Genomic DNA, 12083 nt, shown 5'->3' with positions numbered 1-12083 from the left:
TGGACTTTACCGTGTCATATTTTTATTGTTTCTAAATTGTTACTTACTGTAATGATACGAAAAGTACAGAGATAGATAAAGGATAAGTTAGGGAGGGAGGGATCTGTGGGGAGCAACTCGGACTAGACTAAGTTACTGGAATTAAGACTTATTCTATGCATCTGCTCTCCCACAATATGGCACTGGGAGAGGAGGAAATAGCTTCTACCCAGCTGCCTCCAGTTCAACCAACAAGCTGCAGGACCTGCTCCTGATTGGAGTAGAGCAGCGTACTCGGCGTGTGGGTAGCAGAGTTGGGATTGGTGGAAGAGGACTATAAAGGAGGAGAGAGACAACATGCACCAGGAACATCTATCTGAAGGAACACCTGTGCAGCCCCCAAGAGAGCCGGCCGGCGGTGTGCCGCTCCCCTGCGGAAGTGGGGAAAGTGGCCAGGGGGAACCGCCCTTCCACGGAGGTGGAAGGGACAGTAGCCAACCCAGGAAGAACCAGCAGCAAACCCGGGGAGGGCCGAGCAGACGAAAGAACAGCGCAGGGTCCTGTGTCGTTCCTCCACGAAGACTGGGAGCAACAGTGCTGTGGAGTAGCAGGTAAAGCCACTGCCTGCAGTGCTGGCATCCCATATGGGCGCCGGTTCGAGTTCTAGCTGCTCCACTTCCGATCCAGCTCTCTGCTGTGGCTTGGGAATGCAGCGGAGGATAGCCCAAGTCCTTGGGGCCCTGTACCCACATGGGAGACCCGGAAGAAGCTCCTGGATCCCGGTTTCCAGATCAGCCCAGCTCTAGCTGTTGCTATCATTTGGGGAAAGAGCCAGTGGATAGAGGACCCCCCCCCCCCCGTAACTTAAAAAAAAATCTTAAAAAAAAAGTTAGGAATCTCTTTCTCTAACTACAATCCCCTGAGATCAGCAATATTAACAGTTTAGTACATATATTTCCACACTTTCTTCAATGTTCCTCTGAACACATGTGTAGAATATATTTACATACATAGTGGGTGGTTGCTGGCTTTGTGGAAAATGTGAACAAATGAAGTATACAACTCACTTGTTTCATTAACACTATATGAGTGACATCCACCAGATAAGACACACAGATTTATTTGGCTCAGGTGTTTGGATCTAGGATATGAATTTACTACCATATACTCAACTGCTCCTCCGATGATATATATTTGGGTGATTTTTCATATTTTTTTTTACATAGAGTGCTGCAATAAACACATTTGTGATGGCAGATTGCTTTAATTTTATCATCACAGATCCTTGAAACTTGAAATGTGGTCTTTCGAATGCCACTCCCTCCCGTCCCATCCCCCCTGTCAATCAGAATGAGCCGAAGGGAGACTGCAGAAGTGCGTGATTACTCGGCACAGCACATGGCCAGCAGCCTCCTGCTACAATATTTACATCCTGTTCCATTGAGATGGCACTCTCCGCTCACATGACCCGAATGCAGCTCTCACTCCACCAAGAGCGCAGCCGAATGCAAACTGCATTGGCAGCTTTGCACATGCTCCGTCTGGCCCTGTGAATCCTCACTCACCCATTGAGATTTCTGTTGGTTTAAAGCGACATTCCAGCTGCTGACGCTCCAGTGACCTGCGGTGTTTTCCCGGCTCGGAGCCAAGGCAGGTGACCCCCACGAATGCTGTTTTGCAGGGTTTGGTCTATTCTGTTGATTTGTTTGGGAATGTAAGTGAGATCTTACTTACACACAAGTATAGCTGATGAACGAAGCCGTAAGAGTAACTCTCTTCCTGGCAGGTGTTTCAGGGATACAGTTTACCTGTTTTCATGGTTCGTCTTGACAACATTCTGCACTTCCGTTGCATGTTTTATTCTGAAACGGAGATCTTGGCATGCAGTGCTGTGTCTGACTGTTGTGTTGACTATAACGGGTGAGATGATGTTTTCTCCTCTCTAGAAACCTGGATGCTTGTTGCCATTCTGATGGCAAATGATGAGACCTGCTACCATGGATTTCGGCACCCCTTCTGTGTTTGATCAGCAAAAAGGTAACATGCTGCTTTAGCATATCCTTTGGTTCTGAACAGTTTGAATCCAACAGCCAGGGATCTGTCATTGGAAGAAGAGAGAAGGATGTGTGTGTGTGTCTGTGTGTGTGTGTCTCTGTGTGTGTGTGTGTCTGTCTGCTATAAAGGATGGGAAAAGAGGATTTCACAAAGAAACCTGTTCTAAATATTCACTTCTAATTTGATCAGACTTTGGAAGAGAAAAACAAGCTGATTGTCTGTCTGGTTGAAGATCCCTGCATACATTTTTTTAATCGGGTTTCAAGCACACTAGCCATTTCACATAGTATTGTTTTTATTCCCAATGTTTTTTTTTCAAATTTTAAAAAATTGCATGAGCCTAAGTAATTTCATGTGTCTCTGTGCAGTCTGTTAACTCAATATTTCACTGCTGCAGCTTCACAGGCCTCTCGTGAGTCCCTTCAGAGACAGAGGTTGCCTGTGTTTACATTGGGCTGATCTGTTACCTCACTGGAGGCTGCGTAGACTTAGCACTATGTTACGATGTGCAATGACAACATGCATCTTCCTCACTTCTGATTTCCAGAGTGGAGGTCATTTTCCACATGAAAATGTTGCTATGAAGTCAACCCCTTATAGGAAGCCTGTATTTGGCCATATGGTCTATATATGTATATTTTGCAAATGCCATGTTTATAGGTACATGTATATAATACTTCTGTGTATTTACATGTTTTCTACGTATGTACAGGAAATTTTCATTCTTTAAATGTAGTAAATATTTTGAGAATCTGATCTCTAAGCCATTTTCTACTGTCTCTGAATATTCGTTAAGATCCTAAGTTCCTCCGATGATTTCACTTGTTTTGGCTACAACGTGAAATGGTGGTTGGTTTGTAAAAGCTTCATTAAGAAAATCCATTCCTTCTTTCATTTTCCCTTTCCTAATGTAGGCCACAGTGTATTTACTAGCCTCAAGCTACAGCTGTTTTCGTGGGCAAATGATTTTTAGCTCCGTAGGTTTCTCAGATAATAAATTTAGATTTAGATGTCTGCGTTAACTCTTTGTTACCTGGATACAGTGTGTTCTCCGGGTGTTAACTCACTTTAACACTGTGTGACACGTACAGCACCTGCCGGTTGAGTTGTTACTTTCCCCCCACCCCCATCCTTCCCTCTTCCTGCACTTTGTGTCACTGATGGCAGTCAGTGAAAGTGAAAATCTGCTCAGAACCAAGGACTCAGACTGGCTGAAAAATGGCCTTGCTGGGCCTTGTAATCCATGGAGAAACACAATGGGTTTATTTTTGAAGACTAAGGGAGCTAGGACTGACAATGAAAGAACTGGCCCTTCATAATGAATTCCTCTGTTCCAGAACTGTGCCTTCTAACTGGAATGAGCCCAAACATGGCCAAGATATTGATGAATATTATTTACTTTCTTGTAGCATCTTTCGTGTGGGCAATTTCCTCTACCCAAGGTCTGATTCTCCCCCCGAAAGTTAACCCTCTCCCTGCCTTCTCCATTGCTCAATCCTTTCTCTCTTGTTTGAAGCACTGTGATATGACACAGATAGCTTTTAAATGGTGCAGCCACAGGTTAGAGTGGTGGATGGGCTACTTCCCGGGCATATGACCTTGGCAGTTTGCTAACTCTCTCTGTTCCTTAGTTTCCTCAGCATAACATACAGGAAATGATGCTTAACTTGCAGGGGGATCTGCAAAAAATCTTGCCCAACCTGCAATACGTATTTTTGAATCAAGGCTGCTTCTGTTATTGTTACTGTTATTACTATCACCTCAGACTAGGAGTTCTTTGAATACAAAGGATTATTCACCGCTCTGTCTCCAGCCCTCAGATGAAACGAAGGTTTAGCTAGTGCTGGGTGACTAGATTACATTAATTATTCATAATCCCAGGGTACCAGTTAGAGCAAGCGCTAGAACCGTAATTAACCAAGGAGCACCTGCATAGTTCTAACGTCTCACTAATCCTTCCTCTTTCTTAAAAGCATGAAAGACTATACTCGGTCTAGCTCTTTGCATAGATTTGAATCTTTTACCATTAGGAAAACCCAGGTAGGCTGGCTTTCTCTGGAAAAGTTGAGCGTATGGCTATAGTGCAAGGCTTCTCATGAATGCTCACCAGCTGGAGAATCAAACTCTGGTGGCATTGCCTCCGTGTGCAGATGTTCAGAGAAGCGCCCTGGAAGCCATGTAACCCCCAAGCTCTCAAACCTGGCTGCATGGCAGAACCATTTAGGGGAACTTGGAATATGCTGATGCCTGGATCCCACCCGTAGGCATTCCAGTCTAACAGGCAGGGGCTGTGGTCTGACCAACACTCCCTTGGAAGTTCTAAAACCCAACAAGGATGGGGAAGTGATCATCCTATCCATCCCTCTCCTACACACACACACACACACACACACACACATTTCTGAAGCACGGAGAGGCTAAGGGATGGCCCTGGATGACAATAACCACACCCTGCCCATGAATATCAGAGGAGCCTGAGACCAGGATGTCTCCGTCTAGACAGCAGAACAAGAGGGAGCCTCTGTTTGTGGACAAACTCTGGGCCCAGCAACCACTCCAGGTGGGCATAGGACAGGCTTGGCTTCGTGGTTGCCCAGAAAACGGTGCAACACTATGATACAGGATGCCCTTCAGGGCTCTAACAGGCACATTTATTAACCTGAATTCCTCTATCTAACTAGAATTTTCTTTATTTCTCTTCATTCCTTTTTAAAGATGAATTATTTATTTGGAATGCAGAGCAACAGAGAGGAACACAGACAGATGGCTTCCATCTGCTGGTTCACTCCCCAAATGGCCACAACTGCCAGGTCTGGGTAATGCTGAGGCCAGGAGCCAGGAACTCCACTTAAGTCTCCCACATGGGTGGCAGGGGCCCAAGTGCTTGGACCATCTTCCACTGTCTTCCCAGGCACATTAGCAAGGAGCTGGGTCAGAAACAGTGTAGCTGGGACTCCGAAATGGGATGCCAGCGTTGCAGGTGGCCGCGTAGCCCACTGCACCACACAACACCAGTCCCGTCTGTATTTCTCTGCAGCTTGAGGTCACAAGACATCTCTATGGCAGGGTCTTGGTGACAGATGGACATTTGCTCATGTCCTGTCTCAGCCCTCTGCACAGCTGCATGGAGCTAGACAAGCTGATTGATGTCCCCCGGCTTGCATCTCCTTGTCTATAAAACGTAGATCACAGTATACATTCTCAAGGTACCCTAGGAGCTTAAAGAGCAAGTTATCTGGCAGGCCACAGGGATGAGGGCTGGGCCCCGGCTTGTTTGTAGAATTGGGAGGGAGGAAGCAGGGGGCTTTGGAGCACCCCGCCTCTGGCTTTGCTTTTTGCTTTCACCATGGCAACAGCACTGGCCCCACATGCGCGCTCTTCCTGGCTGTCTTCCCTCTCCAAGCCCACACGCAGGGAAGAACCTGTAGTAAAATCATTTACTACAGAACGCAGAGGTTCCTGCTGAAGTCAAGCTGTTATGTAACAGAGGAGGCTTGCATGTTTAGCTCTCTCACTTCTTAGGGGAAGAAAGGCTTTGCTCTGCCTGAAAGATGCCTGGGCCTCAGAGAGAAACTCAGAGACAAGGGAGGGCCCCCAGGACCTGGCCCACCCCTCTGTGTCTGAGTGAGGGGGCCCGGTCTTGGACAAGGCTGAGCTGAGCAGGGGCGGGGGTTGCAGGTGCACCTCTGTGGCCTTCTCTCTTGGCGTTGCTGCGAGGGCGGTCTTCCAGCCCAGAGCAACGTAGTGTGTCAGTGCCCTGGGGCTGCTGTGACAGTGACCACAAGCTGGGTGGCTTAAAACACCAGTGATGTGTTCTCCTGCAGATCAGAAGGCAGAACTGAAGGTGTCAGTAGAGGGCACCCCCCGCCAGAGCTTTTAGGGAAATCTTCCCTTGCCTCTTCCAGTCTGAAGCTGTAGGGCCTCAGTCCCTCCAGTCTCAGCCTCTGTCTTCCAGAATCTTCTCCTCTGTGTGTCTCTCCTCTGCGTGTCTATCTCATACTCCCTCTCTTTCAGTCTTGCCAAGTATGATTGCCTTTAGGGGCCACCCAGGTAATCCAGGACAAACTACTCCTAGAAAGGTCTTTGGCTTAATCCCATGTGTTCACATAGAATGTAAAGGCTGCTCATTTACATGTCAGATCATAGTCATAGGTGCAGGGGAGGAGGAGGTGACCATATATTTAGGGCCACCATTCAACCCGTCGCCTGAACTACAAAAAAGTCATGCATTGGTTTTTGGTAAAAATGCATTCTCATTTAAGCTCTATGGAAAGTTAACATAAGAAAGAGGTGGGGGGAAGCATGCACTTGGTGCAGACTGTGCAAGCCCACTGTATGCATTACGTAATGGGAAGAGCTCATGTTCATTCAGCACTTAGCAGAGCCAGGCTCTGTGCTAAGGACGTACATGGACCACGTCCTACCCTCAGCCCATCAGCCCCACTATTACTACCTTCTTTTTCCAGTGAGGAAATTCAAAAAGACTGTGACCTACCCAACATTACCATCAAGTAAAATGGCAAAGCTGGGATCCCAGTCTAAACTTGTTTGACTCCAGAGTCCATGGTCTTTCTACTAAAGGGTGTCTCTCTTCCTTGGTCAACTCTTACGTTTAATTTTTAAAAATAACATATCAGCAAAAAAAAATCAAATTATTAGAGCATTTGGGGCCGGCACTGTGACACAATGGGTTGAAGCCCCAGTCTACAGTGCCGGCATCCCATATGCGCACTGGTTCAAGTCCCGGCTACTCCACTTCCAATACAGCTCTCTGCTATGGCCTGGGAAAGTAATAGAAGATGGCCCAAGTCCTTGGGCCCCTGTACCCATGTGGGAGACCTGGAAGAAACACCTACCTCCTGACTTTGGATCAGCCCAGCTCCAGCCATTGCAGCCATCTGGGGAGTGAGCCAGGGGGTGGAGGATCTCTCTCTCTCTCTCTCTCTCTCTCTCTCTCTCTCTCTTTCTCTCTCTCTCTGCCTCTGCCACTCTGCAACTCTGCCCTTCAAATAAATAAATTTTTTTTTTTAAAACTAGAGCGTTTGTTTTCACAATCAAGCTGTCATTCCATTGTGTTGTGGATTTTTAAAGCTCCCACACATACAGATGTGTGGGTTTTAAATCCCAACTTCTCATCTAAAAGGGAAATGCTAGACAAAAAGTTACCATTTTGGCGTGACAATCAGGTGCCTCTAAAGAAAGAATAAGCAGATTGTGAAAGGGGGTTGAGGAAAGAGCTGGGGAAGGGCAGGCACGGGAGACAGGAGAAAGGGCAGCGATTTCTGCCCTGTTGATGGTCATAGATTTAGACACCTTGAAGAGGAGCCTGGAGTGAAACCCAGGAGCACTGAGGAGACCTGTGTGACCTTCGGACTGTCCAGAGGAGGGGAGATGGCTGGGAAACCACCAGTCTGCTGCTTCAGACACAGATGATCCGTGGCCTCTGAGAAAATGCTTGGCTTCCTCCCTCTCTTACGCAAGGAAGAGGAGCAGAGGGAACAGGAGACAGAGAAGAAGGATCTTTTTCTAATGTTCTTGCCCACTCAAGACCAGCCCTGGGCAAACCTGTCTGCTGGAAGCCTGCACCTGCCCTTCTCTGCCTCATTCTCGGTGCTGCCCTCTTAGGGGCCATCCACCAGCTACTGGGAAAGACTGATAGATCCCTACTTTGAGAGTCTGCTCTGGCCCCCATCTCTTACCACCACAAAACGCTCTGCCTCCAATAATCTGAGCATTTCTCACCTTCTACCCAAGTGGCTCCTCCTATGGAAACATACAGAAAGAAGCCCCTGCTGGTACCGGCATTGTGGCATAGTGGGTAAAGCAGCTACCTGTGATCCCAGCTTCCATATGTATGCCAGTTCATATCCAGGCTGCTCCACTTCAGATCCAGCTCCCTGCTAATATACCTAGGAAAAGCAGTGGAAGATGGCCCAAGGGTTTGGGCCACTCCTGTCCATATGGAAGACTAAGATGATATTCCTGGCTTCAGCCTGGCCCAGCCCTGATCATTGTGGCCACTTGGGGGAGTGAACCAGTATATGGAAGATCTATCTCTCTCTCTTTCCTCCTACCCCCATCTTTGTGTGTGTGTGTGTGTGTGTGTGTGTGTGTATGTCACTCTCTGTAGCTCCAACTTTCAAATAAATAACTAAATCTTTAAAAAGAAGAAGGAAGGAAGGAAGGAAGGGAGGGAAGAAGGAAGCCAGCCCCTGAGGATCTTAGCTAAACAAATGCCATTCACATCCCTAAAAGCCATCAAACTGCAAGTGATTCAGTACCAGAGGCTAGGGGAGAAACGGCATTGGTAGTGTTCACCCCAGGACAGCCCCACTGTCCCCAGGGAGGGATCCCTTGCCAGAGTGTGTATTCCAAGAGCAAGGATCCAGGGGTCGTCTCCAAGGGAATGAAGGCCCACATGGCAACACGTCTCCTGGGTCAACCCTGCTAGTGTTTCCCAACACTTGACCAGATCAGCTCTTGAAGGCTAAACCTCAGCTCAGCCTCTGGTGCAAAATTCAGCAGCTCGGATGGTTTCCCTCCCTCTTTAATTCATTCACAGCCATGTTGGGTACCTGAGAGCCAGATTTTCTCCTTGATACTGCCATGCTTATGCAAAAAAAATTTAATGGAGCCTAAAAGAAAAACCACTAAACTTGTACCTGTTTTTTTTATGAAATAATCATCTCACCCATTTCTGAATTTGGGACAAAGTGAGAAGATGAGGGCCCGCGTGCTGATGCCCAAGACTGATGTAAAACAGAGGATGTGGGTGGGCCGGATACCATGTTTCAGAAAGACCCCATCTGACGAGGAGTGGAGGGTGGGCACACTTGTAACTCTCAGGAAGGCCGTGGGTATCCAGTGTGGTGTTGGCCAATCCAGAAGACCCCCTTACGTCATGCGTGATCTGCCTCTCACATTTTCTGATTTCTCTTTCCAAGTCATGAAGGTTTCACCCTAATATTAACTTTGAACTAATGCATAGTTTCCTGTTCTCTTTGTGAAACTTGAGAATGGCACTTGCTTTCTGATGAGGCAATGCTTGCTTTCTTTGGGCATCTTGGGGGAGGGAGAGAAGGGAAGACATTGCAGTCCACACAGGAGATATTCCCATTTCTAAATGTGTCCTTAGATCATACAAATAGCTGCACGTGGTATTTAATAATGTTATAATCCTTTAACTTTTTGTTTGAAAATAATTTTGTACTTATAAAAATGGTACAAGAACAAAAATAATACAAAGAATACTTGTGTATATTTTACCCAGATTCACTTATGTTGACATTATACCCCTCCTCACTGTTTATCCTTTGCTCTTTCTGTTCTGTCTTTCCTTCTGTCTGTCTCCCTGCCTCAGTGTGTGTGTGCATTTTCGTTTAATCAGCTGTCTGCATTACGGTCTTGTTTGCTGACCCAATCATGCATTTTAGCACAATCTCCCTGCCTCCCCACATTGCCCACACAGAATCGAGTGCCACATAGCTATTGCATTTAGCACATGTCTTTGGTCTTCTCCTATATATATATATATATATATATATATATAGTTTGTTGATTGACTATTTTTTTAAATTTATTTTTAAGGAATAAAAATTTCAAATTTCATAAGTTCAACTTAGAAATACAGTTATTCTTCCCACCATACCCGCCCTCCCTCCCACACTCCCACTACTCCTCCTCCTTCCTTTCCCCTTCCCAATCCCGTTCTCCATTAGGACTCATTTTCAATTAACTTTATACATAGAAAATCAACTCTATACTAAGAAAAGATTTCAACAGTTTGCACACACACACACACACACACAAACCTGAGAACTGGTTTTACAGTTAACTCTCATAATACAACTCATTGAGGACAGAGGCCCTCAATGGGAAGTTAGTCCACAGTGAATCCTGTTGTTAATTTAACAATTAACACTCTTATGTATGACTTAAGTAACCACCTGAGGCTCTTGACATGAGCTGCCTAGGCTATGGAAACCTTTTGAGTCCACAAAGGCCATAAGCAAAAGGGAAATTCTCTCCTCCCTTTAGAGAAAAGTACATCCTTCTTTGATGGCCACTTCTTTCCACTTGGTCTCACTCACAGAAAACTTTCATGTAGAACATTTTTTGCCACAGTGTCTTGGCTTTCCACGCCTGAAATGTGCTCATGAGCTTTTCAGCAAGGCCAGAAAGACTTAAGGGCTGATTCTGAGGTCAGAGTGTTACTTAAAGTGATTGTCATTCTGAGTCTGCTGTGTGGACTACTTCCTATGCTGGAACATTCTCTCCTTTTATTCTATTATTATTGCCAGGAACTTGATCCTATTATATGATCACTTTAACACTTAATCCTATCTATATGTTCACTTTAACACTTAATATGATCACTTCAACAATTAAGATGGCATTTTTACTGTCAAGCTTAATAGGATTTGAAGTACTATGACAAATTTTTAAACTTTACCCTTAGAGGTAAGTCCATACAAATATACACAGAACTATACAGCTTACAGTTACAAACTTCCTCCTCCCTCTCTCATTCCTACTCTTATTTTTTACTGAAATCTATTTTCAATTGACTTTATGCACATATGATTAACTCTATGTTAAGTAAAGAGTGCAACAAATAGTATGAAGAAAAAAAAAACTGTTCCTCAACAGTCAAGACAAGGGCAGCTCAGTTCATCTCTTCTCAAAGTGTCAATTTCACTTCTACAGATTTCATTTTAGGTGCTCTATTAGTTCTCACAGATTAGGGAGAACATATGGTATTTGCCCATTTGGGAGTGGCTTATTTTACTAAGTATAATGTTTTCCAGAATCATACTACTTTTCACAGTGGCTTTATCAGTTTACATTCCCACCCACAGTGGATTGGGGTAATTTTTTCTCACATCCTCACCAGCATTTGTTGTTTGTTGATTTCTGTAGTAAAGTCATTTTAACTAGAGTGAGGTGAAATCTCATTGTGGTTTTGATTTGCATTTCCCTGATGGCTAGTGATCCTGAATGTTTTTTCATATGCCTGTTGGCCATTTGGATTTCCTCTATCAAAAAATGTCTGTTTATGTCCTTGGCCCATCTCTTAGCTGAGTTGTTTGTTTTGTTGTTGTGGAGTTTCTTGATCTCTTTTTATATTCTGGTTATTAATTCTTTATCAGTTGCATACTTTGCAAATAATTTCTCCCATTCTGTCAGTTGCCTCTTTACTTTCTTGAGTGTTTCTTTTGCCATACAGAACCATCTCAACTTGATGTAATCCCACTTGTTAATTTTGTCTTTGACTGCCTGTGCCTCTGGAATCTTTTCCAAGAAGTCTTTGCCTGTGCCAATGTCTTGCAGGGTTTACCCAGTGTTCTCTAATAATTCTTGGTGTTGGGTAGTGGATTTAGATCTTTAATCCATGTTGAGTGGATTTTTGTGTAAGGTATTAAGTAGGTGTCTTGCTTCATACTTCTGCATGTGGAAATCCAGTTTTCTCAGAACCATTTGTTGAAGAGACTATTCTTGCTCCAGAGAATGGTGTTAGCTCCTTGATCAAATATAAGTTGGTTTTGATGTTTAGATTGATTTCTGGTGTCTCTATCCATCTACTTTTGTACCAGTCTATCCATCTACTTTTGCACCAGTACCAGGCTATTTTAATTATAACTGCCCTGTAGTTTGTCTTGGAATCTGGTATTGTGATGCCTCCAGCTTTGTTTTTGTTGTACAAGATTGCTTTAGCTATTTGAGGTCTCCTGTACCTCCATATGAATTTCAGCATCACTTTTTCTAGATCTGAGAAGAAAGTCTTTGGTATTTTAATTAATATCACATTGAATCTGTAAATTACTTCGGAAGAATGGACATTTTTATGATATTGATTCTTTCAATCCATGAACATGGAAGATTTTTCCTTTTATCTTCTTCTGTTTCTTTCTTTAATGTTTTATAATTATTATTGTAGAGATTTTTTACATCCTTGGTTAAATTTATTCCAAGCTATTTGATTTTTTTGTAGCTATTATGAATGGAATTGATCTTAGAAGCTCAATCTCAGCCTTGGCCTTGTCTGTGTA

General features: G+C 44.6%; 1 protein-coding gene across 7 annotated transcripts in view; it reads left to right on the top strand.

Annotated features, from left to right (window-relative positions):
• The first annotated feature begins 281 nt into the window (after positions 1-281).
• Positions 282-12083, top strand: part of ANKRD55 (ankyrin repeat domain 55) — a 117960-nt gene continuing 106158 nt past the window's right edge. For 5 of the 7 annotated variants that reach the window (XM_089313175.1, XM_051853443.3, XM_089313174.1 and 2 more), the window contains exons 1-2: positions 1368-1629; positions 1926-2016. In XM_089313175.1, the coding sequence (XP_089169301.1) occupies positions 1959-2016 (58 nt within the window). In that variant the 5' untranslated portion in view covers positions 1368-1629; positions 1926-1958. Of the gene's footprint in view, positions 591-1367; positions 1630-1925; positions 2017-12083 lie in introns of those variants that run through there. The other 2 variants (XM_089313173.1, XM_051853444.3) reach the window with 2 other exon arrangements.

This window comes from Oryctolagus cuniculus, chromosome 14 (genome assembly GCF_051225735.1).
Source record: "Oryctolagus cuniculus isolate XC-2025 breed Fujian yellow rabbit chromosome 14, ASM5122573v1, whole genome shotgun sequence".
NCBI classification, from domain to species: domain Eukaryota; kingdom Metazoa; phylum Chordata; class Mammalia; order Lagomorpha; family Leporidae; genus Oryctolagus; species Oryctolagus cuniculus.
This window is presented reverse-complemented; position numbering and strand designations above follow the sequence as displayed.